Source organism: Leptopilina heterotoma, unplaced genomic scaffold, assembly GCF_015476425.1.
Source record: "Leptopilina heterotoma isolate Lh14 unplaced genomic scaffold, ASM1547642v1 Lhet_120, whole genome shotgun sequence".
Taxonomy (NCBI): domain Eukaryota; kingdom Metazoa; phylum Arthropoda; class Insecta; order Hymenoptera; family Figitidae; genus Leptopilina; species Leptopilina heterotoma.
This window is the reverse complement of record NW_025110838.1, coordinates 561,069-589,041: the sequence shown is the minus strand read 5'-3', so window position 1 is coordinate 589,041 and position 27,973 is coordinate 561,069. Positions and strand designations below refer to the sequence as shown.

Sequence of the window (27,973 nt, the reverse complement as noted above, 5' to 3'; positions counted from 1 at the left end):
TTTTAAATTCGTCATAAAATATAGGATAATATTCGTCGACGAATGTGTCTGTCTGCTTTTTTTTCTATACATATATATGTATACACAATATAATACATAAAAAAAATATCAGGTCAAGTGTGATACTTACGCGTATAAAAAAGTAGACCATAAAAAATATATTGAAAGCTAAGTCTATCTGCTGAGTAATGTTGTTACTCCACTGCTGGCAACGCTCCACCTCCTCGCTGTAACAGATATCAGTGTGAAAAAAAAATTCATTTTCAACATTTTCATATATTTCAAGAAAAATATTTTAAGCATATCTTTCATCAAAAAAATTACTCTTTTTTTATTTTTAATTCAGACAGGAATTTTTTTTTGTTTTTTTAAAAAAAACAATAAATAGGAGATTGAATTTTTTTATTTAAAGATTCACTTTTTTTAAAAATGGAAAATTTTAGTTTTAGAAAATTTATTTTCTGTTTATAAATTAAAATTTAGTAATATTTAGTACGTAAAATATTACATTAGTATTTATTTTATTTCTTTGAATTGTAATAATATTTAAAAAAGAAAAAAAATTATATAAATACAATTTATTGATAAAATATTGGAAATATAAAGAACATCGATTTAAGAAACATCAATCTAAATTGTTTTTAAATAATTAACTTCTTTTGGGAATTTCTATCAAAATAATTGATATACAAAAAAATTGAATTAAGACAAATTTTTTAAATTACCTAATTGAAATTTTTCAATGAGTTTCATTTAAATTTTTGAAAATAATTGAAATTTATTACTTTTGAAAATAATTAAATTACTGCGAAAAATTTAATGCTAAATTTTAGAACAATTGATTTTTGCGAAAAAAAATTATGCAATTTCTGTTTTAAATAATTGAATTAATGTAAAAATTTTTTTTTTTTTTTTGAAAATAATTGAATGTTTGTTAGGAATTTTTAAAAAATTTTGTTTAATAATTAAATTCTTTCGGGAAATTTTATTAAAATAGTAGAATATTGAAAAATTGTATTAAAAATTAAAAATAATTGAAATTCTTCGGATGTGTTATATTATTTATGAAAATAATTGAATTATTGAGAAAAAACTTATAAAAAATTTGTAAATAATTGAATTCCTGTGAAACTTTTATTATTTATGAAGAAATAATTGAAATGAGGGAAATTTTTGAAAATAATTGAATTTTGCAATGAATTTTATTAAAATTCCTTAAAAATAATGTAACTTTGTCGAAGATTATTGTTATTTATTTATAAAAATAATTGAAATGTTGACAACAATTTTTTTTTAGATTTTATGCAAAAATAATTGAATTTCTGCGAAGAATTTAATTAATTTTTAAAATAATTGAATTCTTGTGATGAATATTGTTATTTATGAAAATAATTGTATTTTTCAATGAATTTTATAAAAGTTCCTGAATTGAAAATTGAATTTTTTAGAATTGATGCAATTAGTTGAATTATATTTAAGCAAACAAAAATTTATTTTTGATATAGAATAACGATTACTCACCTGGAGGCATCGATGAAATATATTATAAGCGACGCTATGCTGAGAATGAAAACTAGCACCACCTGAAAAATAAAATAAAAATTGTTTACTTTATGAATTTTTAATTAATAATAATTTATGAAATCAAACATTTTTTTTCTATCAACAATAAATTTTAACCTTCAAATAAAAAAAAAAATTTTTTTCTCGTATACTTTGAATTAGTTAAACGTGAATTTTTATCAATAAATTATTTGATCATTTTAACAATTTACAGAACATTTATTATTATAAAATTAAACCATAATAATTGTTACGCAATGATAATAATAATAATAATTAAAATAACTATATATAATTTTTTAAAATTATTTATTACTATTGCTTTCTCATGGAGGAAGAATTTCATTTTTATTATTATTATTATTTATAATATTATTATTATCATTATTATTATTATTAATAAACTTTTATATTCTCATTTCAAAAAAATACCTTTTGAAATAAAATTAGAGATATGACAATATATTTTATCCAAAAGCAGATTGCAATATAATATAAAAGCTGAGGAGAAAAAATTCGCAGGGAATTTGGAGAATTTTTATGTGAAGCATGAGTAAAGTTCAAATAGCTCGGAGGTTGTGGAATCGGCAATAGAAATAGTGGTGATATAGCTTATATAAAATTTGGCAACGTTACAGCCACAGTGTTTTTTGGAGGGGGGGGGGCGGCTGTATAAAATGCCTCTTGGAGTCTCTTTGAGGTCATATCAGGTCACGTAAAAAATGCCACTTCAATTTTAATTTTTTAACTCCACTTAGCAAAAAACAAGAAAAAAAAATTTCTTCTTAAAAATTTTCAACTATAGGTACTCAATTCTCGCTCTTAATTTTCAGCAAATTTTTAAGAGTCTCTAGAGTTAAGAAAAATACATAACCTTTACTCCCTAGGATGAAAAATATTTTCTAAAATGAAAAAATTTACATTTTTCTTGAACAAAAAATAAGCGGACAATTATGTCCCCTTTTTTTTAATTCATTATTGTGATTTATTATTTTATTTAATTATTCATTTTATTTTATTTAAAAGTATTTAATTATTTATTTACTCAATTATTTATTTATTCATTTATTTACTTATTTTGACATTCACAGATGAATTTAATTTTTACTTAACAAAAAGTACAAAGAAATTGGTGAAAAAAAATTAATTTTCTAATATATTAATAAAAATATAAAATATAATTGAATATTAATAAATTTTGGAAATTAATTTTTAAGCAATTTCAACAGCTGTCAATTTAAAAGCGGCACAAAATCAATTTCATGTCATAAGCCTCATAATCGAGGATCGGAATATATGTTATGGTTTGAATGCCAGCAAAACTAATCGATTGCTGGTCGTTTCGTTTACGACAATAGTAGGAAGAGTTTTACGTTCGTCCCGATTACCCGGTTATATGCGTATTTCCATGTCGAGAGAGTAGAATTAATGACGCGCCGTGCAAATTATTATATTGACAAATAAACCCTTTCTCCCCCACCCCCTTATAATATAACGTGTAGGGACTGAATCCACATTTCGCAAAATTTTATTGATATATCGAAATAATCCTGCACGCTCATATTGTGTATATGTGTGTATAAAAACTTTAAGAAAAACTTTTTAGTTTTTACGCAACAATATTGTTGGGAAAAATAAACTCTTCATAAATTTCATTTATGTATATAGAAGAATGAAATAGTGGATGAAAAAATATGAATGAAATAAACGATGGGAAAAAAAGTTGGTATTTTTTTTTTATATGTGAGAAAATAAATAGGAAATTTCAAACTTTTCATAAAAAGATCCCTTTTCTATTGGGTATATGAAACGTCGAGAGAGAGTTTGATGTTTTGACAGTTATAAAAAATAAAAAAAAGAAAAAAAAAAGGAATATTAATAAACTAGGCCACTCACCTAGCTTATAAGTATTGAACTCACATTCCGCGAATGAATTATAAATTCAATATACTTATCATAGTATATCAATAATGAAAAGTTTCAATTGTGCAATTAATTTCGCGCGGATATAATAGAAATTTGCCTAACTCTCGAGAGGCTCAACTATCGAGAAAATCCACTAATAAATTTATCGTGCAAAATAATTTTTCTTCCAATTATGATTATTATTGTTATAATAATTATTTTTTTAACCACTAATTAATTTATTCTGAAAAATTATTTTTTTCTCATTAACGAGTAATATATATTTATCATACTAAAAAATTTATTCTGCAAAATTATTTTCTACTGATTAAGATTATGCACTTCAAATTTATTCATAGAAACTATATTTCTAAATTACGATTACTGTTTGTATTATTTATCCATAAATAGATTATCCAATAAAATAATTTTTTTTATTATTATTCATCCACTGGAAAATTTATTCAGAAATTGAAAAATAAATTTAAAACTATGAAAAAATTTTCAAGAATTATTCAGGAAATAATTTTTTGACAAATTACGATTATCATTTGTCCACTAATAAAATTTTATAAAAGTTAGAAAAAAAATTTCCCCCCGATAATATTGATTATATTCACAAAATATAACTTTTCGAACTGTTTTGTATAAATTAATTATAAAAAAATTCAGAATTATTTGAACGATTCGTGTAGTTATTTTCCAAATATTCAGTAAGAATTCCTCAAAATACGATTATATTTTGAAATAACTTTCAAAGGTAAAAAAATAAAATTCATTCAAATACAAAATGTATTTTAATGAAATTTAACAAAATTTGTAATTCCTTAAATTTTTTAAACTTATTTTCGGGAATTCAATTAACTTCAAAAAATTTTAATTCCATTTTTTCAGAATTTCTAAATTTAATTATTCAAAACTTCAATATAATTTTTGTTAAACAAATATTTAAAAGCATATTCATATTTTTTTTCCCCACGAATTCAAATTTCAAATAATTTCAATGAAAAACCCCTTGAAATTTAAGTATTTCTAAAAGTTACAACTGCAATACTTTTAGAATCCATATTTTTTAGAATTTATAAATAAAATTAACCAAAATTTTAATAATTTTTATAGAAAAATAATATAATTTTTTAAAACTTTTTTTTAAATCAATTCCTAACAGAATTTAACTACGAGAATTGAATTATTTAAAATTTTAAAATAGAATAAAATTTTTGTAAAATTCAATTATTTTCAAAATTTTCATGTACAATATTCTTAAAAAATACAATTATATTTTTTAATAATTTTTAAGAGAGTGAAAAAATAAAATTCTTTAAAATTTTTAATTTATTTTAATGAAATTTAAAAAAATTTCCAATTATGTTTCAAGTTTTTAAAATTATTTTCGAGAAATCAAGTACCTATCTTTAGAAACTTTTAATTAGAATTTCTGAAAAACCTCATTTTTTCCGAAATTTAATATAAATTTGAAGTTTTTCAAAAATAAAGCAAAAAAATGTTTATAAATTAATTGCAAAATTATTCAAAAATATCAATAAATTCTCTTTTAAATAAATATTTATTTTTTTTTTTTATTATTTTTCAATGGGAATTCCGATTTTCAAATTCAAACCTTTTTGAAATTAAACAACTTTTAAAAATATTGTTATAAAAAATGAAGACGTCGATTACTCCGAGTCGAAGATTCGGAGTGATCGATTTCTTCATTTTTTATAATAATTAAAGATACTGTAACTTCTTCAAAATTATTTTCATATTCAATTATTATCTAAAATGTGAACTAAAATTAATTTTTAAATCAATTTTTATTAGAAAATTCTACGAGAATTCAATTATTTAAATACAAAAATAAATTATTTATTGAATAATTTAATTTTTCTTAAAATTTAATTCTTATAAAGAATTTTATTACCAAATGTTTAAATAATTGAATTCTATAAAATAATTTTATTAAAATTTTCAAAAAACATTAAATTCTTCCGAAGAACTTTAATTAAATTTTATTTTTTGAATAACTGAAAAATTTTTTAAATACAATTTAAAGTTGTATTAAAAATAATTGAAATCCTGCGATGAGTTTTATTATTTATGAAAATAATTGAATTCTTGCTACGAATTTTATTAAAAATTTTCAAAATAATTCAATTATTGAAATGAATTTTATAAAAAGAATTTTTTAAATAATTGACTTTTTTCGAACATTTTTATAAAAATTGTATTTAAAAATAATATAATTCCTGTGAAATTTTTATTAGTTTATGAAAATAATTGAAGGTTTGCGTATAATTTTATTAATTTTTTTAAAAATAATTGAATTCTTTTGGAAAATTTTATTAAAATAGTAGATATTAAAAATCATTAAATTCAAGAAATTTTTTGAAAATAATTGCATTATTTATTGAATAATTGAATGTTTCTTAAAATTCAATTCTTATAAAGAATTTTATTACCAAATTTTCAAATAATTGAATTCTTTTGACGAATTTTAATAAAATTTTTAAGAATAGTTATACATTTTTCAAGGAATTCGATTAAAATTGTATTAAAATTTAAAAATAATTGAAATTTTCCAATGAGTTTTATTATTTATGAAAATAATTAAATTATTGAGAAGAAACTTATAAAAAATTTGTAAATAATTGAATTCCTGTGAAACTTTTATTATTTATGAAAATATTATTTAAATGAGGAAAATTTTTGAAAATAATTGAAATTTTGACAAGAATTTTATGAAAATTTTTAAAAAAATTAAATTTTGAAGAAGAATTTTGTTATTCATAAAGATAATTGGGATTTTGAATAGATTTTTTTCAATTTTGAACACAATAATAATAATTTCATATTTTATGAGTCAAACAAAAAAGGCACAAAAATTCAGAATTTCCTTATGAATTCTAAAAATTTAATTACTTAATTTAATTAATTATTATTAGAATAATATTAAAACTATATTCCAATTCATATTTTATTTTTATGAAAATAAATTTGAATTAAAAATTAATACGTTCTATTATTTTTAAAATTGCTAATTTTATTTAAAAAAGTGAGTAAAAATTGTTGCTAGTTAAATTATTAATTAAATTATTATTTCTCGAATAAAATAACACAAAATATTTTTTTTCCAAATACGATTACTACTCACTATCCAAATAGAAAAAAACGAATCTATATAAACATTTACCCTTAGTTTAGTTTTTATTTTTATAAAAACGAACATCCTAATTAATTAATTAAAATTTCCGCTCTTCAACCTTGACTGTTTATCTGACAAAATTTACATATTATTTTGAAAGTGAAATGTGATATATCAGCGATGTTTAGCACGCTCACTAAAGTTTCTTATCTTATCAAATTAATTTTCTGTCCACATTTCCTGCTATGTGGTCACCGCGAATCGCTTTTATAAACACATTGACCTATAACGTCCTTGCGTGCGCAAACGAAATTGAAGTCTCGAGGTGTAAATTTCATAAAACATCAGAAGGTGGCACACAGCAAAAGGGGCAAGAGGGAGGAGAAGACATTAAAGCGGTTTGAGCAGGTAAAATAATAAAACGATGTAAAATGTATGCACACGTCGAGGGACATACCGCGCGCGCGATATTCTTGGCTGCAAACACGCATTTCGTCTCCTATGAGAATGATACTAATAATAGTTGTCGTGCAAAAATAGTCATTAGGTATCGTTTCTCTTTAAAATGATAAAATATATTATAAGTGAAATTTTCAAAATGACGATGAGTGAAGTTATTGCGTTTCTTTGCGCTTAATGAAGGGACAAAGAGAGAGAATGATGGAGAGAGAGAGAGAGAGAAAGAGAAAGATGAGAAATCTTGTCCAAGATGAAAGAGAGAAGTAGCAAAGTCGAGGAGAGATAGATATCTTGATACAGAGAGTAGCCAAAGTAAAATTTAGAATTAAACGACAAAATTTATGCATCTCCGCAAAGAGCTACGAGAGTTGCCCTCAAAGTTGATGTATAATTATCTTTATACTTAACCTGGCAATCTGCCAAGTTCATTAAAAATCAAGAGAGAGAGAGGGAGAGAGCAGATAAGGAAAAAAAACTCAATCTTATTTACCCGCTGGAAAAATGTTTTTCTTATTATAATTAATCTTTTGTGAAAAAAAAATAAAATACAGCGTCAAGTATAGTAAAATTGAATCTTCAAATCGATAATTAAAATCGTCGAATATTTTTTTTCCATGCAGTTGGATCTTTGCAGTATTTTAAAACAGTAAACGAAAATTCAAAATTTAATTCAAAAACAAAAAAGAAAATTTGAATATTTTCAAAACTATAATTAAAATAAATTGTCGAATATTTTTTTCCATGCAGTAGGATCTTTGCAGTATTTTGAAAAAAGTAAACAAAATTCAAAATTTAACTCAACAAAAAAGAAAATTTAAATTTTCAAAACTATAATTAAAATTGTTGAATATTTTGTTCTATGTAGTTGGATCTTTGCAGTATTTTGAAAAAAATAAACAAAATTCAAAATTTAACTCAACAAAAAAGAAAATTTAAATTTTCAAAACTATAATTAAAATTGTTGAATATTTTGTTCTATGTAGTTGGATCTTTGCAGTATTTTGAAAAAAGTAAACAAAATTCAAAATTTAACTCAACAAAAAAGAAAATTTAAATTTTCAAAACTATAATTAAAATTGTTGAATATTTTGTTCTATGTAGTTGGATCTTTGCAGTATTTTGAAAAAAGTAAACAAAATTCAAAATTTAACTCAACAAAAAAGAAAATTTAAATTTTCAAAACTATAATTAAAATTGTTGAATATTTTGTTCTATGTAGTTGGATCTTTGCAGTATTTTGAAAAAAGTAAACCAAATTCAAAATTTAACTCAACAAAAAAGAAAATTTGAATTTTCAAAACTATAATTAAAATTGTTGAATTTTTTTTAATGCAGTAGGATTTTTGCAGTTTTTTGTGAAAAAATAAACAAAAAATCAAAATTTAATTCAATAACAAAAAAGAAAAAAAAAACACGGAAAATTTGAAACTTTTTGATGCAGTAATCAAAATTACATTCGAACACAAAAAAGAAAAAAATACGAAGGAAAATTTGAATTTTTTAACTGATAATTATAACTATTAAATATCTTTTAATTCAGTAGGATCTTTGCAGTATTTCGAAGAAAATAAACAAAAATATTAAAAATTTTATTCAAAAACAAAAAAGAAAAAAAAATAATTTTTGTTAAACCAAAAATTTAAAGCTTATTGTTATTTATTTTTCCACAAAAACTAAAATTTCAAATAATTTCATAATGAAAAACTTTTTGCAATTTAATTATTTCTAAAAATAAAAAAATAAAACAAATAAATAAATAGGTATATAAATAATAAAAAAAAATAAAAAATTATTTAAATTTAAAATTTTTTGAACAATTCAATTATTTTCAAAATTTTTAGTTACAATTATATTTCAAAATAATTTTTGAGAGTGAAAAAATAAAATTCTTTAAAATATAAAATTTATTTTTACGAAATTTGACAAAACTTCCAATTATGTTTCAATGTTTTAAAATTATTTTCCACAATTCAACTGTGTTCAAAAAAATTTAATTGGAATTTCTTAAAAACCTCGTTTTTACAGAAACTTTAAAATTTAATTTTTCGAATTTTAATGATTTTTAGAAAATAAATATTTAGAATCTTTACAGTATTTCGAAGAAAATAAAAGAAAATATTCAATTATTTTTCCAAATTTTAACAGAAATTCTTTTTTAAATCAATTCTTAATAGAATTCAACGATATTTGAATTATTTAAATTCAAAAATTCTGGTAAAATTCAATAATTTTCCAAATTTTTCGTTACAATTATTCAAAAATACAATTATATTTCAAAATAATTTTTAAGAGAATGAAAAAATAAATTCTTTAAAATGTAAAATTTATTTTTATGTTTGACAAAATTTTCAATTATGTTTCAATGTTTTAAAATTATTTTCCAGAATTCAACAAGCTTCAAAAAAATTTAAAAGAAATTTCTTAATAACCTCATTGTTTCAGAAATTCAAAATTAAATTTTTCGAATTTCAATGATTTTTATAAAATAAATATTTAAGAATCTTTGCAGTATTTCGAAGAAAATAACAAAAAATCAAAATTTTTATGCAAAAACAAAAAAAATATGATAAAAGTTTATAATTGCAATAATTGTATTGTTATTCATTTATATTGTTGCATTATATTAATTGCATTGTTAAAAAAATCATAATTGCGTCAACTTTTAAAAGAAAAGAACAAAAATTGTAAATTTTATTTAAAAAAGAAGAAGAAATGCAACAGGAAATTTAAATTTTAAAACCTTTAATTACAATTGTTGAATTGTCGAATATTTTAACAGAGCATAGTAATCTTTGCAGTATTTAGAAAAAAATTACCAAAAATGATAAAATCTATTTCTTGAAAAAACAAAAAAAATATGCGAAGGATAATAGGAATTTTTAAATTTAAATTTCAAATTTCATAGATATAATAATTAAAATTGTCGAATATTTTTCCAATGCAGAAATTAAAAAAAATATGAACAAAAATCGTTAATATACCTGGTAATTGTAATAATTATATTATATTTTACCAATGCAGAAATTTAAAAAAAAATGAACAAAAATCGTTAATATACCTAGTAATTGTAATAATTATAATAATTATAATATTTGTCAAATCGTATTCACTACTTTGTTATTAAAATTAATCCCTAAACAGTAATTACAATATAAATTTTTGATTTTTCCATCTTGAAAAAAGCGAACAAAAATTACTAATTTTATTCAAAAAAAAAAAAAAAAAAGAGAAGAAGAAAAATCATTTCAATTATTTCATTTTAATAAAATAAAGAATTAAAAAATTGGAAAAAAATAAACAAACAAATTAAAAGCAATTTCCTCCCCCTTTGCACCAAATTAGGCCCTTGGTTTAAAAACAAATCGTGACAAGGTTAGAGTAGATCTTTTTTGAAATGTTTGTGTGCATGTGTCACACCTCTTCGAAAGTGTGGGTATTATTATTTTTAACTCGAGGAGGCGCGATTTTGACTCGACGTGTCCACGTGGCCACGAGGTCTCTCTCTCTCTCTCTCTCTTTCTCTGTGTTAAAGATCTACTACCCAGGTCAAAGTTGAAGGTCACGGCTCAAAGATCGCGTAATAAGAACCCACACATCAAGCCAATGAACTCTTGGCCATCGATCTAGAGAACCTTATCTTTCATCTCATACATACTCATATACATATGTATACATCGTTTCGAGTCTAACATTCACTCCTTTAATTACTTTCGTGCGTGACAATGAGTTCCATTATCCTCGGATGCATGAAAATCCCAAATTATAATGTAATCGAGAAATTATATGGTGGTAATCAATTTTTTCCTCGAACCCTCAACAGGAAATTAACCGGTAGACATAATATGTGTTCGGGAAAGGGAAATATGTTTTGTATTTTATTATACTAATTTTAACAGTAATACTAATGTTATACTTATACACGGAGAAAAATATAAAGCAACTTTTACTACTTTTATAGTAAAAAATTTCCAGTAAAGCATTTCTGGTAATTTTTACTACTTTTCGAGTAAATTTTGCTACGTTCGAAGTAAATTTTACTAATTTTTACAAATATTTACTTCGAACGTAGCAAAATTTACTCCAAAAGTAGTAAAAATTACCAGAAATGCTTTACCGGAAATTTTTTACTATAAAAGTAGTAAAAGTTACTTTATATTTTTCTCCGTGTATATTAATATTAGATTATTAATATATACTAGTATAATATTAGTATAGTATTTTTATTATTAGTATCACTATTAATATTATTAGTATTATTATATTAATAATCTTTAACGTCCTTTGATATTAAGTTATTAAAATAAAAATGACCACAAAATTAGTATTATTATACTATAATAATACCAATAGTAATATTATATATTATACTAATATCACTACTAATACTATACTAATATTATTCTAATATCAGATTTAGTATTTTTCAACTAAAATTAAATTAGTATTGAATAAAAGTCTAATTAATTGACTAAATTAATTTTTTTGTCGACATTCAACTGGAATTCAGGAGAAAGAGTCGATTATGGTCAGACACTATAATCAAGAACAGTTTATACTACTTAGAAATGTTACTTTTCAGTGCGATAATTGTAATAAAAAAAAAATGTAATAAATAAAATAAAAAATCATATTTCTAGTAATGATTTTTTTATTATAATTAATTAATAATACAAATTTCGTATAACATTAATTCAAAGACTCTTAAAAAAATTGAAAACCACAAAAATATCACAAAATTAAGTAAAATTAAAAATTGAAATCAGTTTCTTTTTATTGTCAAACTCTCTGAATTTGATTATAAATAATTATAGAATTACTAATATTGACGAACATCTTGAGATTCAATAAAAAAAAATTAATTTCAATTTCAATGATACTCTCCACTTGAAAATCCCAAGGTTTCAGTTAAAATATTTTCAAATATCATTTATCATACTAAAATGAAAAATAAAGTAAATTAAACATAAACTTAGTTATAACAATAATTAAATTTACTAATAAAAATATAATTTGTTTTAATAAAACTCAAGATTAAGTTTACGAATATTTCTTTTTGAGAAATACAAAAATTAAAATAATGTCAATATTTTTCTCTTCACTTATTTCTAATCGATAACATTATGCCAACGGGTGTCTTTCATTTCAATACAGGAAGAAACCAATGTTTATTTTATTTCTCAAAATAGAAATACAATTTCTTTTTGCGAATCACAGAAGTTCGGGAAAAATGTTTAAATAGATTATATTATTATTATTATTATTATTGTTATTAGCTTTGTTAAATCAAGCAATAATAATTATTACAATTATAATTTGCAATGCTTGACATTCAATCAATGGCAAAAATAAAATCAGAAAGTTGAAAAAATTAAATGTTTTTTACTATTATAAATAATATATTCAATCAATAGTGAATAAAAAAATGAATATTATTTCTAGATTTTTTTTTTAAATTACTTGTAAAAATAATTTTTAATAATAAATGAAATAATAACAAATATAATAATAATATTAGTAAACTAAAAAACTTTCTAAAATTGAAACAGTGAAATTCAAATTTTCACTTGATCTTCAGTTGAATGCAACTGATTCAGATTTAGTGAGAAGATATAAATAAAAAACTACATTTCATAAAAGTTAAAAAAAGAAATATTAATATTAGTAACAGTAATACAGAGAATACGAAAAAAAATATTATTTTTATTTTACATTTAATAACATTTTTAAAATAATCAAATGATTTTATATAATGTTTACGTATAATTGTCATGATAATTTATCATTATCCTCTTACGAGCTCGGTTATTCGGCAATATGTTTGTTATATTATTTTCATAAAAACAAAATGTATAAAATAATAAACGGAAAAATAGGTTTTCGGATTATGAAAATGTCTAAAGGGAAAATGTAGAGATTTAGAAAATTGCAAAACTTATTATATAATATGTGTTATAGAGACGTTTAATATTTGTAGAAAGTAGACACACATTTATGACACATTCCAGGTGGTAATAACTCTTGACAAGTTTTATTAAGTTATCCAATACACTCTCGCGTGGAGATATATATTTTGTTACGTGAAGAAAAAAAGTGTGACACGACTATATATACTCGTAGATATAGATACTTTAGATAATTTTTTTCTTCTTTTATAATAAAATTTTTTTTCAATTAAATTTTCAATTTCAATTCTGTAAAGTTTAATTTATACTTTGTACCTTTAATAATTTCAATTAAATTTTAAAAGTAAAAGATCAACAGCGTCAATTTTGTTTATTTATTATATTCAATAAATTTCTAAAAAAAAATAAATAAATAATCGAAAGTATTCAGTTTCCAAAAAAAATTCGGTTTTATTTTGATTATTGACAAAAAGATTATATAATTCCACTTTTTTCTATTTTTTTCTCCTTTTTTTTCCAATCGATAACAATACCAAAGGGTGATTTTCATGAGAGAAGTCGATGATATATATTCTTTCGAAAAGTTAAGAAACTTCTTAAGCAGATAACTTTCGAAACTCTTTTCGCCCCGCGATAAAAGATAATAATTCCAGCCAAGAATATGTAAATGTGGGTCGAATACTTTTCTAAAGCCATCTAATTGCAATTCAAAGAAATTAGACCATTTTCTTTTCTACATTATATAAAGAGAAAACACAAATTTTCTCCCTTTGATCTCATACTTGAAAAATTTTCATTAATAAAAAGAAAAAATATTTTTTCCATTACTTATTGATAATAAAAAAAAAATTTCTATTATTCATTAACAATAAAAAATAATTTCTATTATTCATTAACAATAAAAAATAGTTTCTATTATTCATTAACAATAAAAAATAATTTCTATTATTCATTAACAATAAAAAATAATTTCTATTATTCATTAACAATAAAAAAAAAATTCTATTATTTATTTAATAATAAAAAAGTCGACTGCATTGTTTATATTATAAAACTATAAATAAGGAAAAATGTTTGTAATATTTTTGTTTGAAACATAGTTTGTTGGATATAAGTCCATTAAAATATTTATTATAAGTTCAAAAACCTTCATTCATATATTTTGTAATATAGAGAAGAGTATGATTCGAAATAGAGGGGTTTTCATATATGTATATAGATATATAGATATATATATATATATATATTTCAGAGTTTGAAACACGAATAGAGAAAATCAATACGAAGATTGAGTGCATATATGAGCAAAGCCTGTTCATTTATTTATGCTCATATTCACGTAGACGTGGTGAGTGACTAGATTTCGATCGACTTTGTATAATTGAGTTGTTTTTTTTCCTTTTTTTTACATAAAGTCGTCTACACTCGAATCGATATTAATTTCAGAAGAGGCCATTGTACTTTAGTCAAATAATTTTCTCCTTTTTTTTAAAAAAATGAGCATAGGTTTCAAAAAATAATTCTTCTTACTTTCTTACATTTTTTAAAACACATTTATTTTTTTATTGTATTTTTCTTATTTTGATTTTATTCTTAACTTTTTTAAATCGACCAAAAAAAACTTTAAATTATTTAAATTATTGTTAATAAACAGTACTTAAATTATTAATATTCAAATATTTATATTTTTTTAGACATTATTTATTTTTTGTATAATATTTATTTCTATCTATTTAGTTATATTTAGTTATATTTATTTATATTCATTTATATTTATTTAGTTCTTTATTTATATTAGTTTTTATTTATTTGTATTCATTTATATTTATTTAGTTTTTTATTTATTTACATTCATTTATATTTATTTATTTACATTCATTTATATTTATTTATGTTTACTTATTTATTTTTATTTATTTATATTTCCATCTATTCATTATTATTTATTTAATCCCATAATACTTGTTTCTGTTGTTTACTCATTTTTTAACGTTTTGCTTGTTCTTATTCTTTTGCCATTTATTTTACTTTTCCAAATATAAATATATAATAATCTCGCAATTTTTGTAAAAAATTGGTTTTCTATTTTTATTTTGCATTTTATCAACCAGATAAGAATTTTTTTTCTTTTCGTTCAAAAAATTATCATAGAAAATTTTTCAATTTTTCTTATTGTTTGAAGCATTTTTAAATCGACCAAAAAAAAAAAAAAGAAATGGAACTTTTTTTTGTGGTTGATGAAAAGAACTGTTAGTAATATTTCGAGCGAAAAATAGTAGAGCTTTTATCAATTCAATGCATAAAAGTGTATATAGTATATAAGAAGGTAATTAGCACTAATTAGAAACGTCAACTAATTAATAAATACACACTCCACGTAGCTGACTTTTTGCCCGGCTCTACGTTAATTTTAATGAAAATTCTACACGTGGCGCACTCGAGACAATCTAATTTTAATAATTTGCTAAAATGTTACGAATTAAAAGTATTTTTTTACAATTTAATTTAATAAATTCAAAATAATCATTTTCATCGTGATTTTTATTTTAAATAGTAATTTGTCGTTAAATTGTAATAATAATGATTGAAACATAAATAAATAAATACTAAATAAAAAAATAAATCAAAAAGCAAATGATAGTAATAATAATATCAAATAATAATAGTAATAAATAATAATAATAAATAATAATAATTTTAATAATATTAATAATAATAATAATGTAACAAATTATTTGAAACAAAATTTCTTTCACTGTAAAAATAAAAAAAAAATAAAATGAATTTCCCCTACTCTAAAGAACTGAATTTAGACGATTGAAATTGGAGGGTAAATTAATAGCAAAATATGTTTTGTAGGTATCGAGTTTTCATATACAGTGGTATATCCTGTTTTCCACAATGGAAAAACGTTTTACTTCTCCTTATTTTCGTCTCTTGCGCCCTCGAATCTGGACAATTCGAACATCAAGGTTATGTGGGTCAGTGGGTTATCGTCTCTATTTCTTCTCTCGCAAAAAAAAGAAAATAGAAAGCTTTTCCGATTAATTGCCTTTTAAGGGAAGACGTAAGTTGTGCGCACTGCAAAGATAAAAAGAAAATTCCTTTCCAAAAAAAAAAAAAAAAAAAAAAAAAAAAAAATTGCACCGCCCCTATGCATTTTATTTCATGACCTATTTTCAAATTTAACAAAAAAACAAAACACTTCCTAAACATTTCTAATTTGGAAAAAAGTGTATAAAATAATAGAAAACAAGTAATAAATAAAAAATAAATATCTAGTATAAAAAAAATGAAAAGCATAGAAAACATAATAAAAAACAAATAAATTTTTTTTTTTTAAATAATGGAGTTTTTTTAAAAATTTTAATTAAAAATCTTAAAAATAATTGAATTTTATGAACAATTTCTTTCAAGTTTATTAAATTATCATGTTTGTTAATAATTGAAATTAAACATTTAATTATAAAATTTTATTTAAATTGAAACTTCTTTTGAAAAATTTTATAACGAATTAAAAAAACAATTGAATTCTTTCGTGAAATTTTTTTGAAAATAATTGAATTTTTGTTAAGAATTTTATATATTTATAAATATAATTGAATTGTTTCGAAGAATTTATTAAAATTTTAGAAAATAATTCAATTCTTTGAAATTTTTTATAACGAACTAAGAAATAAATTGAATTCTTTCGTGAAATTGTTTTGAATATAATGGAATTTTTAAAAAGAATTTTGCTATTTATAAATATAATTAAATTGTTTTAAAAGATTTATTAAAATTTTAGAAAAAAAATTGGATTTTTTCGAAAATAAAACATTAAAAAAAATTTGAATTCTTTCATGAAATTTGTATTAAAAATTATTGAATTTTTGCAAATAAAATTGAATTGTTTCGAACGATTTGTAAACATTTTAGAAAATAATTGAATTCTTTTGAAATATTTGGTGTGGAATAAAGAAAAAAATTGAATTCTTTAGTGAAATTTTTTTTGAAAATAATTTGAATTTTTGCTAAGATTTTACTTTTTAAAAAAATAATTGAATTATTTCGAAGGATTTATTAAAATTTTGAAATTATTAAAATTAATTTAATTTAATTAATCTTTAATTAATTAAAGAATAATTAATTAGTAAATTAGTCAATAATTGAACTTTTTTGAAATTTGAGTCTGAAATTATTTCAAAATTAAAACAATAATCGGAAAAATAAAACTATTTTCTTAAATTAGAAACTTAATGTTGATGACTAGCATTTATAAAGTTTACAATTCATAAATAGAGGGAGAAGAAGATATTTTTCTGTTTCTTCCATTTAAAGAATTGAGTAGAACTTGTTATATGAATACAATTTTATTTTTTATTTATATTATTAAAAAAATAAATAACAAAATAAACATTTTTTTTTAAAATAGAAATTTCATCTTCATGAGTAGTATTCATAAATTTGTTTACAATTCAAATAGAGTGATAGGGATGGGGGGAGGGAGATATTTTTCTATTTTTTTTCTTCATCTAAAGAATTGAGTAGAAGTTGTTATATGTTGAGAATAAAATTTTTATATTTCTTTGCGAGTCACGTAGACTACGCCGGGGGAGTTATACTTTCATGTGAGACACTGAGAAAAGATCGAGGACACAATACAGTGATAGTTTGTAACTGAGAGAAGTCAAGTGCAATTGGAATTCGACTTGCACTGTATCTACGGATTTTACCCTTGGAGGTAAAGCAAGACTCGTAAAATAAGCTTATAAAAAATGCACTCTGTTTCACTAAAAATACGCTTACAAAAAATTTGGGGTCGAAATTTTCTCCTTTTCTTTTATAAACACAATCAGAAAAGCACTTCAAAATCATAACAATTTATAACATTTTAATAAATTGTTTTAGTGATAAAAAATATTTACTTTGGTGGAGAAATAAAAATTCTAAAAAAGGAAAATTCGGGGAAAAGAAATTTTGAATAGAAATAATATTATGTATATTATAATATAATATTCAAGAGAATAAAAATTTCGGCGAAGAAAAATTCCAATGGAGGAAAAGTCGAGAAAAAAAATCCGAATAACAAAAAATTCAAACCAAAGAAATTTTGGATAAATGAAAATTTGAACAAAAAGAAATTTGGATAAATGGAAATTTGAAAAAAGAAAATTTGGATAAATGAAAAGTCGAACAAAAGAAAATTTCAAGCGATAAAAATTCATCTAATATTGAACAAGATTTTGATTCAAGCGAAAATTGTTTGACAAAATGACAAAAATTGACAGAAAAAAATGTGCAAAAGGAAAAAAATAAACGACCTATATTTAAAAATACAAAAGAATCTCTATAAATAGCCAATAGGGCGTGTAAAAATAAATTTTTCTATAAATAATTCAAAGAATTTTGTATACAAAAGTGCGCCAAAATTTAACAAGCAGTATAAATAGTAATGGCCCATAAAGATTGTCAAAGTTGTCTGTGAACTCGGCGAACAATTTCACAATTAAAATCAAAACTGGCAAGAACCAGTAATATAAAGGCTATCCTATTCTTATTTCACATTTTCTATTGTCATTTCTCCTTTATATTCTTTAATAATACACAATATAAATTTCATGGCATAACTTACGCTCTATTTTCAAATATTTCGAAAAATATCTAAATTCTATATTTAAATATGAAAAAAAAAACATAAAATATATTTTATTATCAAAAACACTCTAAAATGACTTTTATTTCTTTTAGTTTTATTTTATGAAAAAAATGTTGCGTCTATTTTTATTTTTTTCTATGTCTAAAAATCATATTTTTGGAACTCTTTAAAATTGGTTATTAATAGTTGCATATAGTTATTACTTATAATGATAAAATATTTCCCCGTGCAATGAATAAGAAATAAACAGAAACAAAAATTAATCATTAATTTTAATTTAATAAAAATAAAGAATAAACAAAAATTAGTCATTAATTTTCAATTTAATAAAAAATTATTTAGAATTGAGAATTATTGAAAATTCTTTAGAGAATAAAAGCGAAGCAATGAGCGAAAATTTTTGTGAAATAATTTTACAGAAATCGAATAATTAAAAAATGGGTTTAAAAAGAAAAAATATTTAAATTAATAAAAATATAAAAAAATAATTAAAAATAAAAAACTTCCAACAATTCTTTTATTCATTTGTATGTAGAAATATATTTAAAAAGAAATTTTTTCCAACGAGTTTTCATTTTTTTCTGTTGTATAATGCATAGTGTCATATTGTGCCAACTATAAACATGTTCTCAGAGTTTGTTGAACCCATTGTGTCAGATGGGAGATTAAAACAAAACAGTAAAGTTATAATAATATGCAAAAATCGCGTGTCAGGTGACTAATTTTTTTCTCCTTTTTTTAAAAAAAAAGGGATTTATTATATGTTAGAAGTACCATAAATGTCTAACAATGTTTCAGAACTTAAATACCGGAATCGTGAATTGTCAAATGTACAGCAGAAACTTTAATAGCATTAGTCACGATCAAAACAACTTAATATTCCAGAATATTGAAAATTTGACGCAAAGTTTATGATTAGAAAAAAATTTCTTTACTTTCCGGAATTATTATTAATTACCAACGGAAATATTCTCAATTCTATTAAATTGAAAATTAGTAAATAATTTTTATTTCTACTTTATTATTGCACGAGACAAATTTTTTTCTACAAAATATTGTATTTTAATTGTTATAATTATTACTATAATTTTTTTCTGTTGCATAATATTTTTTATTAATTAATTATTGTTAATATTAATTAATTAATTAGTTAATATTAATTAACTAATTAGATATTAATTGATTATTAATTAATTAACTAGATATTATACACTCAGAGAAAATTTTCATTTAAAACAAATATAGTTTATGATAAATATAAATATTATAATTAAATTATTTTTTGGTATAAATATTAAAATTATTATTGCAATTATTATAATAATAATTTTAAAAGTGGATTAAATTAATTTTACTTTACGAATTTAAATTACAAAGAAGAAATAAAATAGAAAAGAAGAAGAAAAAAAAATTTTCCATAATAAAAGTCCATTAGATATTTAGTTACGATTATTAAATAAAAAAGTGAATTTAAAAAAAACGTGAAGAATAGATTATTACATAAAGTCGAGACAAAACTAAATATCTATATATAACGTGATATAATAGAAGCCCTGGCGCCAGCTTTCGAGTTGGAGACAACGGGAAGGGTCAGACACCTTCCAACTATTCCAGGGATCGTCAAAGCAATGAACTTCGATCTTAAAACTTTCGAAATAAACTAAACTATGCTCCGCACACTATGTGTGTAAAACTTGATTTATTCGCTAAAGAATTTAGAACGAAAAAACTCTACATTTTTTCGCATTGATTTGCTGTCAATAATAGGAGACGAATTTATTTCATAATTTTTATTTGGTTAAATAATAATTATTGAAGGAACTTTTATTGAGTAGAATTTTTCCATTTGGTCAAATTTTTAATATTTGAATTTTGATTAAGGGGATTTTTTTACTTAATAGAATCCTTTCTTTACGGAATTTTAATCCAGTCGAATTTTTAAAGGCGAGAATTTTAATTTCGAATTTCAATTTCTGATGTTAATTTCTAATTTCAAATTTTAATTTCAATTTCAATTTCAATTTCAATTTCAATTTCAATTTCAATTTCAATTTCAATTTCGAATTTTCATTGAACAGAATTTTTATTTAAAGAAAATATAATATAGTCGAGCTTTAAATTAACAAAAATTTTATTTAACATAATTTTTATTTAGCAAATTGTTGCTTCCATATAAATATAATTAAATCGAGTTTTAATTTATCAGAAATTTTATTCAACAGAATTTTAAGCCAGTTGAACTTTTAAATGTGATAATTTCAATTAAAAATTTTTATTTAACAGCATTTTTTATTAACTAACGTTTTATTAAAAAGAAATATTATTTAATCGAATCTTAATTAAACAGAATTTTTATTTAGCCAATTTTTTAAGTATAATTATAAAATTTAATTGAAGTTGAATTTAACAAAAATTTTCTTTAGCAAAATTTTTATTTAGCAATTTTTTCATGTAAAATAAACAAAATTAAATTGAAGTTCAATTTGACAAAAATTTAAATAAATGAATGAAAATAAATGAAATTTAATCGAATTTTTATTTAAGGGAATTAAATTCAAAAATTCCTTTTCATAAATTTTATTTTCGAAATTTGAATTCCCCCTCAGTATGAGGATTTTGAAATTTCCAAATTGTGAGAAAATGTCAATAAATCTTTCCTAATAAGTATTGTAAATTTTTGGCTGCATGAAAAGTGTTGAATAAATTTATTGTTTTGAAAAAGACTTTCGAAAATTTCACATATATTCAACTCGATACAATTAGGTGGAAACTTGGGTTGAAAACAAGCAGATGTCAACATTTGGATTGCTTCCAATTTTCAGTTCTCATGGAGTTGCCATTGACCCAAGTGTTTTTGTGCGGTCACATTTTGACGTTGTTTTCCGTTCGTTGAATTTATAGTTTTCAATAGTTTTATTGCCTCACGTACTTGGTTCAAAAAAATGTTTTTAAAAAGAAAAAATAAAAAATGCAGAAAAAAAATATTTTTACCAGCAAATCATTTTTATTTATTTCTATTTCTATTTTTATTTCCGTATTATTTTTTTCAACTATCATCCTTTGGTTTAAAAAACAGTTATTAAATTTTTTCTTCTCATTTTTTATACTTATTTTTATTCTAATGTTACTTTGAAATTTTCAATTGTGAATTTTCATTTTTCAAATTTTTTCAGAACTTTTTTAAAACCTTTCCATTGAAATTTTTTACTTTTAAATACGAATTTTTATTACTTCGGATTTTTATTTACCGGAATTTTTATTTGGTGCAAATTTTCACTTATTCACATTTTTATCAGAATTTTTATTCATCCAAAAATTCATTCCTTGTAATTTTATTCCTCTGAGAATTTTTTTGTTCGAATTTTTGTTCGAAAAATACTGTGTAATTATAAATTTTGTGTGCGATTTGAAAAAAATACAGAGAATAGAATTAATTTTTATACTTGACTGTCCGTCCCAATTTGTAAGAATTTGCAAATTTCTTGTTTTTCAGAGAATTCAGAAATACTTCGCAGGCATTTTTTCCCCAATAGAAGAAAAACGAAACTAGAAAAAAGAAAAGGAGGGAAAAATGAAAAACGAGAAAAATGGAAGAAATTGGAATTTTATCCTTTTCTATTGTAAACAATTGTGATTTAGAGAGAACAGAATCAAATGGAAGGAATGCGTCAAGAATCAAGGGCATAGATCATATTTGGAAGAAAAGTCGTTAGCGGCCCTTGGCCACGTGCCAGTATCCGATTCCAAGAATGTAACAGATTTGTCATGTGGTCAGAGAGGAAGAGGAGATAATCGCATTTACCTTTCCATTCGCAAGTAAAACGTTAGGCAGAGCCACGTCCAACTGACACGATTTTCAGTATGCCAAGGCCTATTTCCGATAATTCCAACGACAAGATAGTATATACCAAAAGTGTACTTAACTCCCCACGTTACAATCAGATATCAAAAATTCTTCCTTTAAAGCTCACACAACCTTAAAGTGTCAAGTATGTAAATTAAAATTTTATTTTAGCATCACAGACTTAATCTTCTAGCAAAAAGAAATTTAAGAAAAAAAATAATGCAGGCCTCAGACTTGAATTTAGAAATAAAAAATAGTGTCATAAAATTTTCAGTAATAGTCGCAAATAGTCGCATAATATTTATTTGAAAATAATCGTTTTGTATTTGAATAAAAAACGATATAAATTTCTTCATTAAAAACCTGTTAAAAACACAATTTAAATTATTCTCAAAATAATATTTGTTGCACTTTCTTAATTATAAAAAAGTTTCTGAGAGATAAAATGGTGGTTCTATTTCTCCACTTGAGAACGCCAAGGTCACCACCAGATGTCAGAAAAAATTCCAAGAAGTAGGAACTGAACTGCCATCTAGTGGTGACCTTGGCGTTCGCAGGTGGAGAGCAGCATCTCCATATTGAATCTCTAGATATACGTCAAAACTTTAAATTTGATTAGAAATAATTATAGAATTACATTCGTAATTCTATAATTATTTTTAATAATTATAAAAAAATTTAAAGTTTTTGACAATTAATATAAACGAATTTCAATTTTTAATTCATTTTAATTAGCCATATTATTATGGTTCGTTTTTTTAGAGTTAGAATTAATTTCTTCACTAAATAAATTGATATTTAAAATCTCGATTTAAAAAATAATTCAATTAGTATTATTCCATGTAACATCTTTGAATTTCTATTGAGATTTTCTCTCAGCTTTTTTTGAGATTCTTTTTTTTCTCTCTTTCAAGAATGTCATATACGCTTGATTCCTCTTCCCCTTCCATATCTTTTTGATCTTGCAATTTATCACTTTAAAAGTTCAAAAATTTGATGGATTACTTACGTAGATTTAATATAGAGACGGTGGATTTTAAGCTTAATTTTTAGCCTCTTTGGCATTTTTTTCTACGAGAAAAAAAATTCGTTTTATGTATTTTATTATTTTCTATATTATTTTTACATTGTTTTTACTATTTTATTATTTTATAGTTTATTTATTTATTACATTTTTCTTAATTTTATTTATTTTTATTAAAAAAACTGTATTAAATAGAAATTTGAGTAAAGATAAAAATTTGAATAAATGAAAAAGACAATGGAATTTTTGAAGAATAAAAATTTGGATAATGGAAAACTCTAATAAATGAAAATTCTTCCAAAAAAAAAAAATGTTTGACAAATAAAAATTTGAATAATGAAAAATTCAAATAAATGAAAATTCAGACAAAATAAATTCTAAACTAATGAAAATTCGAACTAAATACAGAATTGAAATAAAAGAAACTTTTCATAAATGGAAATTCGAATAAATTAAATTTTGCACCTTTAGAAAAATGCGAACCAATAAAATTTCAAAGAAATGAAAAATTTCGACGAAAAATCTTTAGAAGAATGAAAATTCGAAGGAAATAACTTTTGAACTCTGTGAAATTTTCCTGCATATAAAATTACAATCGATGATTAGACGCACAAGAAGCGAATAAAACAAAAGCCTGAAAGAATAAATTCAGAGCGAAGCAAATAAATTTTTCCTAAATTCTTCTCGCTAAAAAAAGTCAGAAAAAGAAGTATGAAAATTTGAATAATATTATCGATATTACTATTTTTATATATGATAATTGTGAATGAAAAGTGGATCCAGTTTTCTGAAATAGGTACATCAGAGCATCACATTATGAAGATAGTATAACGAACGGGAAGAGAATTTCGTTATGTAGGTCGATTTCTAGGTCATTTCCTAAAGGTTAAACTCCAATTATAGATTGTTGATAAATGAACATTTCCTTACATTCTTTTCCAGAGAATCTTTTACGATTGTGAAAAATTTATGTCTTTATAAATATTAAAACAACGAGAAAGAAATTTCTCCCTTATTATTCTTTATTCTGAAACAAATTCCACAATGTAAAATGAAGAAATATAAATAAAAGAGGGAAAAATATTTCTCAGTATAAATTACTATTATTATTATTTGTGTTATTAAAATTTTTGTTACTGCCTTTTTTAAATGAAATTAGCAATTTTAAAAATAATAGAATATTTTAAAAATTTTCTAATTTAACTTTTTGTTGAAAACACTAAAAAAATTCAATTTTGTAAAAATTACAAATAATTGCAGAAATTCAATTATTTTCAAAAAAAAAAATATAAAATTCAACAATATTTTCAAAATTTAAAAAAAATTCTCGTAAAAATCCCAAATATTTTTATAAATAACAAAATATTCTTCTCCAAAATTCAATTATTTTCATAAATGTCAAAAAAATTCATGTTCTAATTTCAATTATTTTCAAAAATAAAATGCATTTTTCTAATTTCAATGATTTTCAATATCTACTATTTTAATAAAATTTCCCAAAAAAAATTCAATTACTTAAAGAAATTTAATAAAATTGTATGCAAACATTTAATTATTTTCATAAATAATAAAAATTTCACAGGAATGTAATTATTATTTTCATAAAAAATAATTTCAAATTCTAGAAAATAATAATTGAATTAAAATGATGAAAATAATTTTGCTGAAGTTACAGTTACAATATTCTTATAATATAAAATAATAATTTTATCTCTCGGTCATCTTTAATTATTAGAAAACATGAAGAAATCGATCACTCCGAGTCTTCGACTCGGAGCAATTGATATCTTCATGTTTTATAACAAATACTTTTATAAGTGGTTTAATTTAAAAAAGGTTTTAATTTGAAATTTTTGAATGTCTTAATTCCTATGTGGGAAATCCTGTTCCAAAAATAAGATTAAAAATAGAAATTGTGCAAATATTTTTCTTCTTTTTCTAAAACAAAATAATAATTTTGTTAAAAAAAATTGTGATTCATAAACAAAAATAATGCGAAATACATAAATTTTATATTTCTCAATCACAGTTGTTTAACAATTTTCTAATTTTGCTTAGAAGTAAAAAACAAAAATCTGCATAATTTCAATTTGACAAAACATAATATTTAACAAAATTTTAGTCTTTTAATGAAAAGAAGTGAAAAAAATAGTAATATTACCAAATAATTATTAAAATTAATTTTTTTTTTAACTAATAATCGAAAATCTTTTTATTTTGCAAAAAAGAACAAAATTTAAATAATAACATTAGAATGACCATTTTTTTGGCACTGCTGTAATTTTTTTTCCGGGGAAAATTTTATCAAGAGGAAATTGGCAGGCAAAAAAAAAGAGTCGTGACCCAGTATATAGCCGTAGACGATTACCTCTCTAATATCTATATTTTTGGCTCATTGTCTAAGGTTTACACGCCACTCACAGCCTCCCGACTAATTGCACTTCCATATATATCTGGTAATTACAACACTCTTGATTGTGGACATGCAAACGTGCTAATTATCCGGAATTTAATCGCGTGTCAACCAACTTCTTTTTTCGAATATCATCGCAAATTACACAGCATATTTACAGATATTAAAACTAAAAGGAGTTTTTAAATATTCTTGTCAGGAAAAATTGGCTAGCAATTTTGCTATAGAATAGAAATTACTTTTAAGTATTAAATAGAGGGAAAATTTGTATTTAATTTAATTGCATTTAATTTCATTTTAATTTAATGTAATTTAAATTCATTTCATTTAATTGAAATTCATTTAGTTTAATTTAATTTAAATTCATTTAACTTTATTTTATTTAAATTAATTTCATTTAATTTCATTTTATTTCTTTTAATTTCATTTAATTTGATTTAATTGAAGGTTAAATTCAATTCAGTGGAAAATGGTTAAAGCTGCAAAAAATTGAATCAGCTTTTATTAACAACATTGGCCCAATGTTGCTAATGTAAAAAGAGTCAATTTGAATATTAAAAACTCGCTTATATTTTTAAATAAATTTAATTAAAAAAATAAATTGTAACAAAAACAAGATTTTTTTCAAAAAAGAAAAAAAATTTTTTGAAAAATTCCCCTCGAACAACAGTAGTGTAAATTATTGTTTAAAATAGAGTTCGTAAAGTCTCTCGAGAGATGAGTGGAGTGTAAACGATACCATAATATATAGACAGAGTAAAGTAAACTAAAAAAATCCAACGAATGGTTTTAAATACACAGCGCAAAAGAGTGTATAAAGATTCTTTTATTTTTTTTTTTTGCGTTTTTTTTTTAATAATTCTCTTTTATAAAATAGAGTCCCAGAGTTGAAGAAACTCCCCAGCCTCATTTTGCAATCGTTTCTCTCTCATAAATGAATATGTGTGTTATAATAATGGTATATCGTGAGGACAAAACCAACATATATAGTATGTCATGTATATGTATATTATACACAAAAGTATAATTCCCAACGGGTCGCTCTCTTTTGTGTATGCACATGATTCTGGACAATTCACGCCCCACGAAAGGACTATGAATATACTCTCTGTTAAATATATATATAGATATATATGAAGTGTGTGCTTGCGCAAACGCAACTGTGTGTTTAAAATTTCTCCAGTGTCTGTGTTCAGGGATATTTGTATTTATTCACTGAGTTGTTGCGAAGGCAGATATTGTGTTCTATTTAGATACCAAAGGACCGCAAATTGAGCATATTTCATTATGTTTGTATATATTTGTATTATTTACATTTATAATTATACTTGCCGAAAAGTTCTTTGACATGGGAGAGGAAAATCTTTGCCAAGAATATTTAATGTCAACATTGTTAAATGTTGAATGTTAAATGTTAAATTTTACCATGAAATGCATTATTTACATTTATTTATATTTGTGGAAAAAATTTTGTTTATACGCGAAAGAAAAATCGCTGGTTAAAATATTTGTTTTAATTCTTAAATCTTAAAATTCAAACGTTAAATTAAGTATTGAATGTTAATGTTAAACATTTAATACTAAAAGTAAAAAATACAAAAAAACAACAAAGAAAAATTATTGTTAAATGTTAAACACTAAATATTGGAAGGAATAAATGGAAAAGAAAAGAGTAACGAAAAAAAATTATTGTTAAATGTTGAATGTTAAATGTTTAACATTTAATATTAGATGTATTAAATAGAAAAGAAAAGAGCAACGAAAAAAATTATTGTTAAATGTTTAACATTAAATATTAAAAGTAGAAAAAAAGAACAACTAATAAAAATTGTTGAATTAAATGCTGAACGTGAAATATTAAATGTTAACATTAAAAAAAATAAAGAATTTAAAAAACTTTTTTAAAAATAAAGAAGCAACTAGGAAAAATCATTATTGTTAAATGCTGAATGTTAAATGTTAAATATTAATTATAAAAAGTGAAAAATAAAAACGCAAGGAAGAAAAATTATTGTTAAATGATGAATGTTAAATGTTAAACACTAAATATTGGATATAATAAATGGAAAAGAAAAGAGCAAC

At 21.9% G+C, this 27,973-nt stretch overlaps 1 protein-coding gene across 31 annotated transcripts in view; it reads right to left on the bottom strand.

Moving 5' to 3' along the window:
- Nucleotides 1-27,973, bottom strand: part of LOC122510024 (calcium-activated potassium channel slowpoke) — a 172,448-nt gene that overhangs the window by 118,937 nt on the left and 25,538 nt on the right. For all 31 annotated transcript variants that reach the window (XM_043624633.1, XM_043624497.1, XM_043624490.1 and 28 more), the window contains exons 2-3: nt 1,522-1,583; nt 131-227 (exon numbers count right to left, since the gene is read on the bottom strand). In XM_043624633.1, coding sequence (XP_043480568.1) covers nt 131-227; nt 1,522-1,583 — 159 coding nt within the window. The remainder of the gene's footprint in view (nt 1-130; nt 228-1,521; nt 1,584-27,973) is intronic.